This window comes from Prunus mume, linkage group LG5 (genome assembly GCF_029339155.1).
Source record: "Prunus mume cultivar Tortuosa linkage group LG5, ASM2933915v1, whole genome shotgun sequence".
NCBI classification, from domain to species: Eukaryota; Viridiplantae; Streptophyta; class Magnoliopsida; order Rosales; family Rosaceae; genus Prunus; species Prunus mume.
The window spans coordinates 16,629,534-16,646,922 of record NC_142702.1 but is presented as its reverse complement, the minus strand read 5'-3'; the positions used below and the strand labels follow the sequence as shown (position 1 = coordinate 16,646,922).

At 38.7% G+C, this 17,389-nt stretch overlaps 2 protein-coding genes across 2 annotated transcripts; one reads left to right on the top strand and one right to left on the bottom strand.

The window, feature by feature from the left end:
• Window positions 1–910: 910 nt before the first annotated feature.
• Window positions 911–6,198, bottom strand: LOC103343468 (26S proteasome non-ATPase regulatory subunit 12 homolog A-like). The gene is made up of 13 exons (XM_008247120.3): window positions 6,050–6,198; window positions 5,309–5,375; window positions 5,018–5,212; window positions 4,238–4,345; window positions 4,028–4,132; window positions 3,856–3,912; window positions 3,540–3,736; window positions 2,713–2,812; window positions 2,531–2,643; window positions 2,272–2,425; window positions 2,106–2,183; window positions 1,292–1,526; window positions 911–1,183 (listed from the first exon to the last, which is right to left on the bottom strand). The coding sequence occupies exons 2-12, from the start codon at window positions 5,309–5,311 to the stop codon at window positions 1,308–1,310; spliced, it is 1,329 nt and encodes a 442-aa protein (XP_008245342.2). The 5' UTR covers window positions 5,312–5,375; window positions 6,050–6,198; the 3' UTR covers window positions 911–1,183; window positions 1,292–1,307.
• Window positions 6,199–12,523: 6,325 nt separating this feature from the next.
• Window positions 12,524–17,098, top strand: LOC103343467 (uncharacterized). The gene is made up of 5 exons (XM_008247119.3): window positions 12,524–12,695; window positions 14,411–14,584; window positions 15,275–15,417; window positions 16,579–16,689; window positions 16,796–17,098. Exons 1-5 carry the CDS (start codon window positions 12,627–12,629, stop codon window positions 16,851–16,853), a joined length of 555 nt encoding a protein of 184 aa, XP_008245341.2. The 5' UTR covers window positions 12,524–12,626; the 3' UTR covers window positions 16,854–17,098.
• The last annotated feature ends 291 nt before the right edge of the window (window positions 17,099–17,389 follow it).

The window sequence follows — 17,389 nt, the reverse complement described above, 5'->3', positions numbered from 1 at the left end:
CCTGGTTTTTTTTTTTTTTTAATTATAATGTTGCATGTGATTCTCTTTTGTTTGTATCTGGGACTCACTTCTCTTCTTGGGTTTTAAATAAAAATTTTATTATATTTCAAGTTGAAAGTGCAGAGACTAAAACTAGAAAATATATAATATAAATTATAAGGGGGTTGAAGTCGGATCATAGAAGAAATGGCCGCGTACGTGTCTACAAGTCCAGGGTATTGATTTAACACTAAAATAAAAATAAAATTTGATCTCATTAAAGATGGGCAAGGGATTGGGCACAAATAGTGAGTTTTTACAATAATATAATTTTGATGACGTGGACTAACTAAACTTTATTAAATTAATCAAACTATTAAAATTGCTCTAAATACGTATAAATGCGTAAATATCAAATGTAGAGGATCAAAAACCTTATTTATTATACACTTAACGATTATGCATATACAAAGATGATCAACGATTCAAACAAACCATCGAAGGGTCGTTGATACCACTTAAGCCTTTCAAGTTTTGTTTTTAATTAATTCTAGACAAGAAACATTAATAAAACTTCATATCAAAAATAAGAACAATTTACATTTTTCTTTTCTTTTTCCTTTTTGGTTTTTCCATTCATTCTCCCTTACTTCACCTCTATCTCTCATCTTTCTCAAAATAAAAGTTGAATAAAATCATTCCATCTTTTAACAAGAAAATGAAAACTGAAAACAAAGAAACAAAAGTATTACCACCTGAGCCCAATGACTCCATAAAAGAAATATATATTAGGTTTGGGTCAACTAAAGATGTAGAAATTAGAGTTTTACGAAGGATAAAAGGGTCAGGGCTGGGTTGCAAATATTATGGCAATTAAAAGCACAAAGCTACAGGAAATATTAGGCAGTAACCACGTGGAACATAAGGAATCTTAAACAGGGGCAAAGAACATAATTAACAAGTGAAAGCAGTCTTTCCCGTGCCAGAAACAAATTAAGCCAATCAAATTTTCCTTTGGTTACCCCTACTAGCAAGGCATGTGCCGGTAGCATACAACAATCTTCAATTAAGTTTCAAGATGCATAACAAAACAAATAAATTGATGCACGTAGCCTCATCGACCCAGTGAAATACAGGTTTAATCCAAATGCTCGGACTCCAAGAACTCTTTAATACGCGAAACAAAAGATTAGGTTTGGCCTACCTGCAATCATGGTTAAAGGTCATCATTAGAAATGGCACTTTATTTCAATTTCCATTTGATTTTAGAAAAAGGATATAAATAAGCATGCCGCTCACAGAAGATCTATACCTGAAATTTGTGATTCTCAAACCTTCAGAGCAGCCTTGTGAACCATGGTTTCTTTGTGTATTTGGTGGCAGCTCTTCTCAACAAGATCAAGCAATTTCTCCAAGTTCGTAGCCCACGAATTAAGAACATTGTTGCTATCCTTTGCAGTTTGAAAACAGACTATTCCTATAGGCCGGTCAATCTTGGCCACCAGTGCCTTGGACACAACCATATCTGACAGATGCTTCTCAGCTTCCTGAAAAGAATGCGACCAAAACTATAAACAGACTGGAAAAGAATTGCGTATTTCAAGTAAGTCCAGCCATGGCATCCCAAAACTGTCAGATTAGACTGATTACATTTATACAGTCTATACTTGTTTATGTCTAAATACACAAAACGAAAAATAAACCATGTATCAACCCATAGATTCTCACAATTAATCAGCATTACCTAATATGTTGAATATAATAAAGAACTGAAGTGAGAGAATAATTAAGGATCTAACTCAACAAAAGTATAGACAGCAAATGGAGTGAGGAAGAAAGACAACTTTACAAGAGAGTGAGTGTCATCCCTTTTTTATGGCTCTATTATTAAAATTCAAAACTAAAATGATGTGACAAATTCTAAAACTAAGGAGTTAAGCTTCACTACAAGTCATCATAAGAAACGTGTATGACAGGAACTGGTAAATAAAATCTGGCTTCTGGTGGGTTACCCAGGAAATTGGAAAGTGAAGCAACTAAATATATTTATGCCTCTTGCAAGTCATCCAAAAATAATCCATTATAGATCAACTCTCAAAAATAAACACAAATTAGTAAAAACAAACCTGGACACTCAGACACAAAAGCTCTGCAAGTCTCTTCAAGGTTATCCTTGAATAGTACTTTGAAACAACAAGAATGTTCTGCAAAAGCAGTATCATATGTCAGCAAAATATAATTACTAACTGAACAGTGAAAACGTGCAGATAATGATATCTGGAGAAATTTTACGTGTTCAATTATTCTCTGCCTTAGATCTTCTGCTGCTTTGTCACCCAAAGAGCCCCCAAGCAGGCTCTTCTCACTCTCAAACTCAGCCTTGTATGTGTTCCAAAGGGATGTCCATTGTATGACCTCCATAGTTACCACCTGTTTCAACAGCAACCTACAACAGAACAAAACCAGCCTCATAAGAGTCATACTAAGAGCTTGTATGATATATGTGATCCAATAAAGGAAGAAGCGCAACAGATGCTCTTTTTTAACATACTTAAAATATGGAATCTCAGTAAGATTCTTATCCTCCAGGGTGGAATTGAGAAGACTTGACTGCATTGGATCGTATGGCGCCAGAACCAAGTACCAACATATCTTCCTCAAGACCTATGAGAAAGAAAAAAAATTCAGAAAAGCTCAACCAAATTCAGGAGACAATAAAAGTAAGAGCTTTACCGGTATCCACTGGGCTGGATTCTCCCTGACAGAAGGAATATCGTATATCGCCTTATAGCAACGGCAAATCTCAAGGTAATCATTGTTATGAAAGTAATACCTGCAAAGGAAATAAGACAACATCAACAATCCATCAAATTTCACCAACAGAGCAGTTGTGAAAAGAACATCCAAAATTCAGATGGTTTGCAGAGACCAGTTACAATTAAACAAATGAACAATCCCATAGAATCAATTTTGAACGCCTGCAAAATATTGAAATCAATATTTATTGGTTTCCATAGATCATGCTTGGTTATACAAGTAACTTGTGATTGTGATTAATAGGATCACCTAAGCAATGTAATACAATGGATGATAGTCATTTCAAGAAAAGAAGGTGCAATTTTGTTAACTAATCTAAAAGAGCCTGCGGGAATTTAATTATTTCAACTGCCCACCTATTTGTACGGCTACGTAGAAGATATTGCATTTCCTTGGAAATGTGTGACCTCCGGTTGTTGGTTTTGGATAACCATGAGAAAGGAAACTCCATACTATATTTTCACTTACCAAAAACAGGAAGGGATCCATTCCCAAATGGCAAAACAGTGAAACAAAAACTTAGAGCGAGATTTTGCATTTCTTCACAACACCCTAATAACAGCATTTCGAAAGTACATATTTACAGTTCAAGTGAAAACAAACCCTACACGAATGTATAAGAATCTGATGTCTCATGAAACAAAAATCTAAATAAGTAGTTGAGGTTTAGCAAACAGTGGGAAAAAAAAAAGTGAACAAATACAGAACAATAAAAGCATAGGAAAGGGATAAAGACACCCTACCGTATCATTAACTCATAGTAGATCCGCTTCAACTCCAGGAGTGATGGAATATCAGCAGGAGCTTCTTCCACAATATTGTCACCTTCTTTAGGTTTTTTCTTTTCTTTTGCAGGATCAATATCAAAAACTCTTGGACTAATCTTCCTTGATAGTATCTGAGCACGAACATAGTCCTGGCGGTCTAAGCACAAACGAACCTGCAAAATTAAATGCAGAATGACTCAAAATAAGAATCAGAAATAATATTTCCATACTTGTGCTTGTAATGAATGAGTGGTAAATATTAAGCGTGATCCGAAAGGAAATTAACCCATACTTGTTCAAGAATGAAAGCAATCTTCTCAGTTTTTGCCATAGCACCAAATGTTTCCACCTGTAAAGCTTAATGATTAGAAATGAGTGCTCTGGAATGTTTTCAGCATTTTTTTTTTCTTTTCTGTTTGAGGAGTGAGAGAAAGGGTTTCCAAAGATTATAATTCCATACTAACCGCAATTTCTTGCATCAAATCAGCAGCTTCAGCAATAAGCCCTTGCTCTTCCTTAATCTTTGCAAGTCTTTTTATTAGACGTGCCCTCTCAATTTCAACATATATCTAAAGAACAATAGAGCTTATTAAAAAATTTAACGAAAAAATACATAAAAAGTTAAAACTGCATCATTTCAATGGAGGCAGTTGAAGCTTTTTAATACAGTTTACCTTCCCAGCAGAAATATTATTTAGTGTCTTAATAAGCTCTATACGAGTTTCAAGATCTGGTGTCTGATCAATATATTGCATTGCTTGCTGGACCATTGCAGTTACAGCCTGCATTGAAACAGACAGCCTAATGAGTGATAACAATAAAAGCACATTACTTCTAGGAATGGAATCAACAAAAACTAAAACATATTCTCACCAAAAAAAAAAAAAAAACTAATATAAAATAATGGCAATACTTGATTAAAACTAAGACAATGCAGATAAAATGTGCAATCCAAAGAAGTCTTCAGCAAGAATATCAATATTCTCTAATCAAGAGATGAAAAATATGTATTTACAGAATTAAATGCATACACATACACAATTTTTTTTACTTAAGAATTAAAGAGCCCACAACCACATATGTCCCAACCACAACAGTACTCCTCAAAAAGTTCACAAGAACTCACACAACTACAAAGTTGTAAACATGCCTTTTCATTAATACTTGGTAAGTGTTGTCTTCCACTGTACAAACAAATAGAAACAAAAATAACCATTCCCAAGACAAAGATTGTTAAATACATACAGAGATGACCGCAACTCAAGTCTCTTCTTAAAATATACTCAATAGCACAAAATTTACTGTAATGGATAACAATAACTAACTGTACACTGTACAGGCACCATTTATCAGAGACAAAAATCATTTTAATGACTGGTTACATACAGATACTTAAAACTTAAACAATGACACAACAAAGATGACAAAGAATCTAAGATTTACTATGGGTATACCTGCTTTAGCTGACCACGGCGTTTTGATAAGACAACAATCTGGTCATTGAGGGTCTTCCAAGCACCTGCTTTGAAGCAGAGCTCAAGAATGTCAGTGGCTGCTTTCTTGGTTCCTGCCACGTCACCAGCGGTCCTCATCTTCTTCTCTACATTCAGCAATTGCTCTATTTGCTCATCTAAATTGCCTCCTCCTTCCTGAAAATTCCACAATTTTACAAAACCACGACTCAGGATCAAGCAGTGTCAATAATTGAAAAATTAGATCTGGGAGATGGGGGTTCAATGGCTTACCATTTTCGAAGATGGATTGGTGAATAAAACCCTAGTAGAGTCCTTCTGGTATGGAAGAAACCTTTACCTACAATGATACAACAAGCCAATAAGAACATGATTTCATGGGAAAGGAAAAATTACATCAGATTATCATATTACTTTCAGTTTCTGTTTAACATTGTGAAGAGCAAACAAAATCTGAACCATACACGTCCATTTCCACCTCTTTTCCTTCCAAATATATCCACAAGGAACTGAGATGGACCACTCTAAATTTCTTAAGAAATTAGCAAACAAGCAGCCAAAAAGAACCCTATGAAACAAGTGACCCCCATAAACCCAAATTCAAACCGTACATATGAAAATATAACTAAAAACAATACCCAGTTCCATTAAATATGCATTCCAAGTACGAAAATACTTTGAGACCAAACCTAAAAATCAAACTGAAGAAGTACCCAATCAGTCCCTTTAAGCATACAAAGCGAGATGCTTGAACCCCAAATCATAGTAGTTAAAGACGGAGATGAAGAAAACATCCAAGAGAAACAATCAGGTACACAAATCATATTAAGGAAGACAAACTCAAACCCTAACCCACGACCGTCAGATTTTTCATAGTAAACAAACCCAATCTCAACTTTGTCAATGTGAATTTGAAATCCATACAAAAACCCAAAATCGAAACCCGAGCAGATTCCTCCTTGTATGATACAACAACAAAAGGAAAACCCTAATAAATGTAATCCTAAAGCATACCTGATGCGCGAATTTAGAGAGAGTGAGTGAAACAGGCCAGGAGAGGAGAGAGAGAGAGGGAGAGGGATGAAAGGTAAAGACTGAACAGGCCGATTTTCTCTTTCCTCTCTTATGTGTTCTTTTAAAAAGAAATTGTTAGAGTAAGGGATAAGTTAAGACTAATTGAACCCCCAATTCTTCTTTTTCTCCTCTTTTTTTTCTTCTCTTTTCTTTTAACTTTATTGGTCCTTATTTAAAAGTCCTCATTTTAGTGCACGAACTCTCAATTCATATCAAATCCTCATCTATTGACTCACATATTAATTTGGTCACTACTAGGAGTCTAGTATTATTGCATTCGAACAATTTTTTTTGAAATAGTGACACGTGACGAACTTGAAAGTATATTTTCATCCAAATATAACTTATTTTAGTCTTAAAACTCACGTTTTTGCTTAATAATGTCGGTCTTTTTTTCTTTGGTGGAAGCTTAACAATGCTGTGGGAGCAGATATTTTCGCCTCCAATCACATTTCATAAAAGAAGATTATCTCTTTTAATTAATTAATTGAACCAGTTTATCTGGCCAATTAATTAATTGGGATAAATATCTTAATTAACATGATATTATCTTTATTTAATAAGATAATATCATTAATTAAGATATTATCCTAATAAAGAGAAGATAATGTCATTATCTCATATATTATCTCCATAAAAAGAGATAATATCATTTAATTAGATATTATCTCAGTCCGACTCGATCCCTACGAATTTGGGTAGAGAATAAACTCAGCATATTCTCTACGAAACCCTAGCCCCGAGGCTCCTATAAATAGATGACTTCATTCATCATTCAAGGTACATCTAAACCTACTCCTAATACCCGAGAAAAATACCCGAAGCTCTCTCTTTCTCCCTCTCCACTCTCCATATTTTCTCCACACGGCTCCGGCCACCACACACGGCCCTCGTGCCCGGTTCCACACCCTACATAAACACTACTCCGCACCCTTTGCTTAGCTATTGTTTTCCTACAAACACTCGAACTAACTTAGGCATCGGAGGGCCTTTGGCCAACACCCCCGGGTGTGGTCTATTTACTCCAATCTGTTTTACAGGAATCGAGGAAGAGAGAGAAGGAAGATCGAAGGTTGAAGGATCTAGAAGCGAATATTCTCCCGTGAGATTATTTGCACAAACATTTGGTGCTTGCTTGAGAGCACGAGTTATACTCAACGCGTGCTCAAGGAATCCGTTCCTCCTATTTTCCAATCTACCGAAGCCTTCCAAACAACCATGATTGGAAGCAAACGCACTAGGAGCAAAACCGCCGCGGCTCGATCCGAGATGGCCCAAAGCCATTCCACCCACGATCCCGCGATCGACATGGTGGCACCACCACCTCTCGCCACCGTGCCACCTACCGGACCCGCAACCGGATCTAGCAACCTCCGTGGCACTGCCGCCGAACATGGTGGACCCTCCCATCAAGGTGGGCTCGTTACCACCACCGATTTAGGCCCGGTCTTGGAGCAACTTCGCGCCCTCCATTGCCTCCATGCTCGACGACGCTCTCGGGTACACGTCCAATGAAACCCTAGGCCATGTGCAATTGGGCTCCACACGCTTCTCTCCTCCCGATCCACAAAGTCAAGCAGATCTCAACCTGAGAGTCGACCAGCTAGCTCAGAGAATGGACGACCAAAATGCTCTTATGAGGCAGCTCATTAATCAAATAAGCATGGCTCAAAATCTTGGCCTTGGACAACCAGCGAAGAGAGAAGAATAGACGAACGCATCGGTGGGCAGCTTCAACGGGCACCAAGCGGGTCGAGCAGAGCGGCACAAGGCGATGTACAACCACGTGATCGGCTTGCCAACATGTCGCAAGCATTTGCAAGCCACACGCAAAGCAACGTGCGAGAAAGGCTCGGCCCACGACTTGACGTCCGTGCTCGCTTGGGCAGGAAAATGTGCTTCAAAGGCTAGGCTCGGGAGATCAAACCGACAATCACCGCAATGAGGATCGTGAAGATAGGCGCTCCGCCGCCCACTCACAGAAATATTCACGAAAGGCTAGGCCCCCAGGGAGGTCAACCCGGTAACCATCGCAATGAGGATTGTGAAGAGAGGCACTCCACTTTGCTGCCGGGCTGCAGAAAATTCCTCGCAAGCGCCCCACCAACACGCCTCCTAGGCGTAGGACGAGAGGACCGACCCGCGCGGACCAACAAGGAGGTCAATCACGTCGCCGAATCGCAAAAGTCGCCAACGTGATCGACCAGCAATGCGCGCGGAAGATGTTGAGAAGCTTGTGAATAACCGACTTCGAGACTTAAAGACTAGCGAGAACCTCGAGGATGCACTACGTAAGGAGATGGACCAGGCGATCTCTACTCCTTTCACCAAATCGAGCAGTCGCTTCCTCCGGCGATTCTCGCCTTCGTTTACGCATTTCAAGGGAGATTCCGATCCCGAGAGCCACCTAAAACACTTCAAAAGTGTCATGATCCTCCACAAGGCCGACGATGCACTGATGTGCAAGGCGTTCGCAATGACCTTGCGAGGCGGCCAGATGTTCCACACCCATGCCATCTAGGTCGATCATCAGCTTTCAAGGAGCTTGCCTATGTCTTCACTAAAGAATACACTTCTTATCGGACGATCAAGAAGAACCCAGATCATCTGTTCAACCTGCACAAGAAGTCCAATGAATCCTGCGAGACTACATCAAGAGGTTCGCGGAGAGGGCAAACATTGTAGGATGTGATGACCAAATTGCGTCCTCTCGCCTTCAAGAGGGGTTGCCAACCGAATGTGAGCTGTATCGCGAGCTGACCATCTATCCTCGCCAAACACTGGTAGAAGTCTTCGCTATAGCAGAGCTCTACGCATTATGGGACGACGACCGGATCGCCACGAAGAAGGTGATCAAGTAGCCGAGCAGCAAGCCAAGAGAACGGCAGCGTAGATCACGACCGTGGAAGGTGCTTCAAAATGAGAGCTACACCAAGTTCACTATCCCGATACACCAGATCTTGGCCCAAGTAAAGACATGCCTTGGTTGAAGAAACCATCGCCTTTAAAGGGAAACCCAACCAAGAAGGATACCAGTAGATACTGCACATTCCATGAAGGGCATGGTCATTACACAAACGACTCGCCTGGAAAAGACACCTTGAAGATCTAGTCGAGACGGCCATTGCACAGAATTCATCGCAAGGAGGGCTATCCAGCAAAATCAAGGATTGTGACGCAGCTTAACGATGAACCTCAACGAAAAAGGTCATATGGATCAACACGATCCTAGCTGACTCCAAAAGCCCGAACTGACCACCAGGGGGCAAAAGAGAAAGATCAAGCAGGCGACTTCCGTCTCTTAAGCCGTCACTAGCTACCAAGTTGTGGAAGACGAACCTTTCTTCATCTTTCAATGGAAGGAAGTTCTAAGACAATGAAATACTCATCACCTCCAAGGGTACTATCCATGAAGCTCTTCACCTATCAGCTCGGCTCTAAGCAGGCGACCAAGCCTTCCTCACCTTCATTGAAGACAAGTTACTTTTGATGTTACTCATGGACTCATCGACACGTCTTCGGACGTAGGCCAAACGGGCCACACTTCATCGACACGCCTCCGACGTAGGCTAAACGGTCATACACATCGACACGCCCCTGACGTAGGTCAAACGGGCCACTATCATCGACACGTCTCCGGACGTAGGCCAAACGGGTCACACATCGACACGTCTCCGGACGTAGGCCAAACGGGCCACTATCATTGACACGTCCCCGACGTAGGCCAAACGGGCCACTATCATCGACATGTCTCCGGACGTAGACCAAACGGGTCACACACATCGACACGCCTTCTGGACGAGGCCAAACGGGTCACTTTCATCGACACGCTCCGGACGAGGCCAAACGGGCCACCCTCATTGACACGTCCTCCGGACTTAGGCAAAACATGCCTCAACCTGAAGCACTCAAGCAGTTCACAAGACACTATGCAAATTGAAGTTGAAAATAATCAAATTTCTTAGTAAAGTGACCAACTGGCCAAAGTTCAACAAAAAGAAGACGATCAGGCAAGACCAATTACTCTAAATGAGAAAGCAGACTACAAAAGCTAAAAAGAGATAAAGAAGTCTTCATCTATTCCGAGACGCCAGCAGGAGATCCCGATCTGCAGCCACTTCAAATGTCACGTCTGATCACCACACTCTGCACTCCACCTGCCTGATCCTCAACGTCTGCCCCCACCTCCTTTTTGAAGGAGAAGAAATGTTGCTTCCTTTGTTTTTCCAAAGAAAGACTTGAGAAAGCACCAAGATCGCCAGCCTGACGGATTTGGTCAACCAGCTCAGCACAAGAGGATGGACTTGATAGAAATTGCGTCTTTAGCATATCGACACGCTGCATCAGAGGCTAGATTTTTCAACCTTGATCACCACTGAAGTTGCGTATGACCTTCGCTCGGGCAGATGACTCTCTTGCTTTCCTAGCCTCGCCAACCTCACTTCCAAAGGAATTTGCGACGTCGAATCAACTCCACGCTTGATTACTCGTGACTCAACAGTTGAAACATGATGGTTGGATGGATGAGCAGATCGCCAGATCGACTTCCAATCTTCGACTAGTACAAACGACTAATTTCAAAAAGGAGCATCCGCATCTCTTTGCCTCTCAACAAGTGAGCTAGATCGCGCATGCACTTACTTTACTGAGCATATCACGCATCTCCAAACTCATCAAAGCTTGAGCCTCGAAGACTTGACATCACCTTCCTCTTTAGGGAGTTTAGCAAAACACTCATCATGTCCAAAGCAGTGATCATCAAGGCTCGAACCATCCTGCCTCCATCTATCGACATCCTTAGCAGGGCACCACCAACTTTCTCCCGATCGTGCGCCCAAGAAATTACCACCAATGTCACACGCAAGACTAATCGCCTTTGGCCGCCATGATTTACAACCACCTAGTCCCACCTAACGGTCCTCGCTTGAAAAAGAGAAGATTTAAGAAAATTTACGTGCTCGACTTACTTTGGGATGCACGGCAACTCCTCTCTTCGGACAAGCAGATACAAAATTCTCCAAGATATTTCTCAAGCTAGAAAGTAGAGAAGTTAAGTTTGTAATGTAAGAAAGAGTGAAGAGAAACCTCAGTATTTGTATAAGTTGGACAACTCAGGTCAAGAAGGAATCGCAAGCTCATTCCTATTGGGAATTCAACTCCAAGAACAGTCAGAAGAAGCCTACGCCAATTAGTAATCCTATCTACAAAAAGCCTGCATACACAGCTGGAGAGCCCGAAATAATTTCATCTCCTACATGCCACACAGCGCCTATAAGTGCCGAGGGCATTTGTGGAGCAGATATTTTCGCCTCCAATCACACCGCCACGTGGAAAAGAAGATTATCTCTTTTAATTAATTAATTGAACCAGTTTATCTGGCCAATTAATTAATTGGGATAAATATCTTAATTAACATGATATTATCTTTATTTAATAAGATAATATCATTAATTAAGATATTATCCTAATAAAGAGAAGATAATGTCATTATCTCATATATTATCTCCATAAAAAGAGATAATATCATTTAATTAGATATTATCTCAGTCCGACTGATCCTCCATAATTTGGGTAGAGAATAAACTCAGCATATTCTCTACGAAACCCTAGCCCCGAGGCTCCTATAAATAGATGACTTCATTCATCATTCAAGGTACATCTAAACCTACTCCTAATACCCGAGAAAATACCCAAGCCTCTCTTCTCCCTCTCCACTCTCCATATTTTCTCACACGGCTCCGCCACCACACACGGCTCCGGCCGCCTTGGTTCACACCCTACATAAACACTACTCCGCACTTTGCTTAGCTATTGTTTTCCTACAAACACTCGAACTAACTTAGGCATCGGAGGGCCTTTGCCAACACCCCTGTGGGTCTATTTACTCCAACTGCTTTACAGAATCGAGGAAGAGAGAGAATAAGATCAAGGTTGAAGGATCTAGAAGCGGCTTAATATTCTCCCGTGAGATTATTTGCACAAACAAATGCCATCTACTTAATTCCTCCTTAAGAGCATATAGCTTTGTTTAGCAAAAGAGGTGAACTTTACCTTGTGTCAAGAGTGGATATCCTAGACGGAAGCAAAATAACGACGCATGGGTAGCTGTATGGAAATGGTTTTAATTCTTGTTTCTTCTATATTTTCTAACATATGGATATTGCATATTAAAAGGATTCTGATTTCTAATTCATAACTTCCCACATTCCTCGTATGTAAACATACTTATATCCTTAAACCTAAATGAAAGCCAAACGACGCTTTTAAAATTAAAGTAAATTACATGGATCAAATCAAAGTGGACCTTCAAGAGATCAAAATAAAATCTGATAATATCATGTGTGCTTTTTCCGCGTTTCGTTTTCTTGCTGGCCTGGCGTACCATGTCAATTTGCTTATGTGGCACACCCGTTCTTCAGGTACGACTTTCTAGCTGCGTCAGTCGCGTTGTGGTAGGTAGGTAAGTTGCACTGAAGAAAACCGAAGAAAGAAGAGGATTGATTGGAGTACTGGTCGCATGGGGTCGAAACCATCCTCTTCATTTCTCACAGGTGGTGGCGACTCTGATTCTGTAACTGCCCTTGAGGTACTAAAAGTCCGAAATTTTTCGTCCTGATATAATTTAATGATCTGGGTCAAGCTTAGTTATCATTTTTTACTAGTTTGAATTTATCATTTTTCTATTTTCTTATCCATTTGGGGGAAAGAAAAATGGTGTCTTTCTCTGTGCCTGAAGTTTGTATGTGCTTGTTTGTTTGTTTGTTGGGATTATTTTCTTTGTATTTGTAATGCTTTCTGGAAATGAAAAGCTGTAGGATCTGCCTGCGGTTTAAACTTTCATGGAAGTTCGAACTTCAAGTAAGGATATATTTACATTATTAGCTTCAGAGGAGATTTTCTCAGTTGCTGTTACTTGGTTTGGAAATGATGAACGCATAACTTGAGAACTACGTTAAGGCTTGGTTGTTCCTTTCATTGGTGCATAATTGTAGTTAGAAACAAGAATCATATGCAGACTCTCTTGCCTGCAAAGGGTCTTCTACTTTTGTATCCTATAGGTCTAATGCCTCTTTTAAGGACTTGGCTTTAATAACACAGTTCTTTACCGAAAGCATGAATCTTAGGAACCACTGGCTTCCAAAATCTGCAAAGAACTTCATAAACAATAAAATCACTTTTGTTTTTCTGGTTCAATTTCCTTTGTCGCTGAGCATTGACATAGGTTTTCTTCTTTGATTATGCATTAAAGCGTCATAGGTTTTCTAGAAAAAAATTACAAAAGTGGATGCTGTTGGCAATCAAGGTATGAGGTATTACTTAGGATTCCACCATTTTTGTCACCTAAAGCATCTTCTTGAGAAATGTATGCTGGTGGTTCTTTAGTAGTGGCATGACAATCTAAATGTAAGATTTCCTGACAATTATGCTATCAGATAAAGATGTCTTTGTTATAATGGTATAGTTCTAGATTCTGAACTTCCAAATTCCAAATTCCATGGAATTTGGTAATTTACAACCCACTGGGGCTGTTGCTATTTAGCTCTGGATCTTTGGACCTTGATATATATTATAATGTTCGTGGCATCTGACTTTGAACCAGTTGCAACCTGCATTTAACATATGCATTCTTGTATAAGAACAGATAGTATCGGCTAGGACATTACCTTTCTTTCCCCTGAGATATTGAAGAGGTAGGGTAAGGCTTCGAGTACTGGATAATCTTTGTGGCTGCCGGAATGTGATGACTGTTGAACTCCCTAGGAAGCGGTTTTTCCAGTCTGGGGCTGCTAGTGGTGTTCTCCATCAACAAAAAGCTATTAATTTCCCGATGAGTCCTTTTCCATTACAATGCAGTCACTGTAGAACAATTGTTTAAAGTTGGTGGCATAAATTCCAGCTATCAGCAAGGATTAGGCAGGGGATGTTTGCTTCTTAAATTTTCTTCATAATCAAATATAAAACTTGCATTGTAAATGCACATGTTCTGTCATTTATAAGATACTTCTATCCTGATGGTTGCTTGTGACTTATGAGCATACAATTCTTTGCAAATGAATTGCCTGTGGAACTAACAACCCATTCTCCTGCCATCAACTTTGTATTGTGGATTACTCATAACTTGAATTATCCATCAAATGTAATAGCTCTTCTGAAACACTATTGTTGATGCAATGAATGCATTGCTGTAATAATTTTTCATTTCAAATTTTCTTCTTTTCTTGTTTGTTTCTGGTATGTTTGGCAGATTTCACCTGTGACATCTTTTGTTGTAGTTAGAATTTTCACTTTATTATCTTACAGCTTTCAGAAAGGCTACATGGTGGTCTTGTTAACGAGAGAGGTCCAAGGTCTTTCTGTTCATCCAGGCTCCATGCTAATGGTACATGCTCCTGTGAAACATCCTTGATGGCTGAAATTTCCAGTATTCATGCAACTGTTTTGCGGATAATCATGCTTACTGAGGCACTAAACGAGGTGAATTCCTTTCAAAGAATTTTTCTGTATGGTTTCCCGGTTGGATTAGGTTTTCCAAATATGTTTAATGGACAATATTTCCTTTAAAAATTGATCTAAGTCAACCTTTCCCATTTCACCCATTACTATTCAAGCCATAGCTCCGGTGGTAATTTTAAGTCTATTTATTTATGATGAGGGACCATAATTTAATGTTTATTTATTAAGTTATTAAGGGTTTTCATGAGGTCAATAACCTTTTTTTTTCCTCAGCTATTATCAAACTTCATTTTTCAGAATATTTTTTATCTGATTGAAGTTTGGCATAACAGTCGTAATCATCTTCGTTGTAAATGTTTTTGAGATTTACATCCGAACTTAGTCTTCAATTTCTTTAGAACTTTCACTGTTCTTTCTATCCTTGTGGTTCTAAGTTTCCGCTTTTTTGCATCCCAGACAACCCTTTTCCCTTTTCCCTTTTCTCCCTTTTAGCTGTATACACACGCACGTGTGTTCATTATTTTTGAAGTTAAATACTCATTTATATAGTTAAATCGAATGAACTGTTGGGAATACAGATTTAGATCATAAGTTGTACAAACCACTAGTGCTTTCACAACTCTATCTCTCTCTCTCTCTCTCTCTCTCTCGTATAGTCATTTTGATTTTAACTTTTATCTATAAGAACATTCATAATTTATTTGGATGCAGATCTTGGATGAAATACGTCATGTTCCATTGTCACTTTCACAATCTGTGCTCTCTCTCCCAGCTCCTGAGAATGTTGTAAACTCGTTTCCTCTCAAAAATCATAAGTCTGAGATCACTGAGAGCAAGGCCCAAGATGCACAAGAGTAAGTTTTCTTGTTTGAGTTTAATGTTAAAGTACATTCATTTATATGAATATTGAAGCTTACGCTATTACTTTTGAAAGCATAGCTATAAAATCAGGTAATCAAGTTAGTTGTAGCAACTATGTGACGGTTTTCAATGTTAATGATGTCGAAATATCATGGCATATGGACATAACTAGAAGTGTTCTTGGGAATCTTCCTTCACATATTTAGATTGCTCTCTTATTTTTCTTATTCTTTATCAACTTACCCAAAGGCATTGCCCAAATTCCCCTCCATTTTTTGTTGTTGAAATGGAAAAAAAAAGAGGAATGAATATATGGAAGAGCCTGGCCCTGTTACTTAGACCTTTGACTTAACACTGGCATGTCTGTGTTGAAGGGACTTGATGTTAGTTAAGTGTAAAAACTAAATCGTTAACATTGTTAATATGTGCATACATGATAGTAATAGCCGAATGCACATGTAGTTAGGATTAGGAAGTGTATGAGGATCGATATAGATGACTGATAAGGAAAAATCATGTTCAGGTCCCTAGGTATGTGAACTCATGTAGGCAGCGCTTTGGATGTAGCTCAGTTTTTGGGCATAAATGCTTAGTTTGTTATGGAAAAGCCAAGGTCCCTAAGAATTTTTATGCTACACAATTATAGAATCTCATGATTTTTTTTTTAAAAAAAAATTTGCATAACATTTAATGTAAAACAGAATAAAAAGTTATGGAAAAGACTTTACGGTAAATTATGTATAGACATCTGTAAATATCTGTAATGTAGAACTAAACCTTATATAGGGTACAAAAGGTTCCACAAAGTGTATCCAAGTTTTGAAAATGCTTATTGCTTCTTTAGAAATGTGGGGAATTTTTTAAGGCCAGAACAATGTTATGAACTCTTTTGTCCTCAATTACTTAAATAGATTAACTCAAATTAAAAGGAAAAACGATTGAAAACATAGAGTCAGTAGTTATCATTTCAGTGCTCATTCCAACTTCAAAATACCTTTTTTGACAGATAGATTGAGGATTTATCGGTTCAAACTTGAACCTACCTATACATATTACATCCCCATGATACAAATGTTTCTATGGAGCAATGTTTTAATCCTTATAAAGTCTGTTGTGGTTCGAGAGAGCTTTTCTGATGTTGGTCCTACGAACAGGTGTTACATTTGCTTGTCTGAGTATAATGAAGGAGATAAAATAAGAGTTCTCCCTTGTTGTCATGAATTCCATATGGAATGCGTTGACAAATGGCTAAAAGAAAAGCGAGGGTACGTTCATTACTTCCATCATACTCCTCTCATTTTACCAAGTGCTTGCTTATGATTAATTCTATTCGTATATATGACTACTTCTTATGTTCTTCGAATGCTACAGTGTATGCCCACTTTGCAGAGGAGATGTTTGCAAGGGCATTGCTGAGAGTTCTGACTAAGTCCAGAAATCCCATCCTGCTGATGGAACTGTAAATGTATATATAGGTTTGAATGTCTAAAGATCTCCCTCCCTTTTGTGTTATCAATAATTTTTAATTATGGTTTTCACCATAGATTTAGTTACTGCTCTACAACAATGTACATCCATAAGATGATATGTATGTCATCAATGTTCATACAGAAAGAATGTCATCTCAAATTTTAGCTTAAAATAAAAATATAAAGTGTGCATGTAATTCAATAATTGCGTTGGCGTTTTTCATTGGAATGAAGTACTGGGGTGGTTCTATTTGCACATATGTATGTTTTCATTACACCATGCTTCCAAAACATCCTATTGGTCTCATTTTGCCTATACTTGGTTTCAAAATATTATTTTCTTTCGACTTAAAAAACAGTAAACTTTTGAAACAAAAACTAGAAATCTAATGATACATACTCTTTGTGAGACTATAACTTATATTTATTATTTAAAAAAGTATATATAAAATAATAAAATGAGAAAAGTTGGTGTCAATTTTGACAGCAAAGTCTA

What these genes read in the sequence shown, in the direction of transcription:
- LOC103343468 (XM_008247120.3), bottom strand. An exon ending in GGCAGAGAATAATTGAACAC is followed by an intron (nt 2,184 to 2,271) that starts GTAAAATTTCTC and finishes CTGCTTTTGCAG; the next exon opens with AACATTCTTGTTGTTTCAAA. An exon ending in TTTTGTGTCTGAGTGTCCAG is followed by an intron (nt 1,527 to 2,105) that starts GTTTGTTTTTAC and finishes CATTCTTTTCAG; the next exon opens with GAAGCTGAGAAGCATCTGTC.
- LOC103343467 (XM_008247119.3), top strand. Translation starts at nt 12,627, where the DNA reads ATGGGGTCGAAACCATCCTCTTCATTTCTCACAGGTGGTGGCGACTCT. An exon ending in TTACTGAGGCACTAAACGAG is followed by an intron (nt 14,585 to 15,274) that starts GTGAATTCCTTT and finishes ATTTGGATGCAG; the next exon opens with ATCTTGGATGAAATACGTCA. An exon ending in TGGCTAAAAGAAAAGCGAGG is followed by an intron (nt 16,690 to 16,795) that starts GTACGTTCATTA and finishes CGAATGCTACAG; the next exon opens with TGTATGCCCACTTTGCAGAG.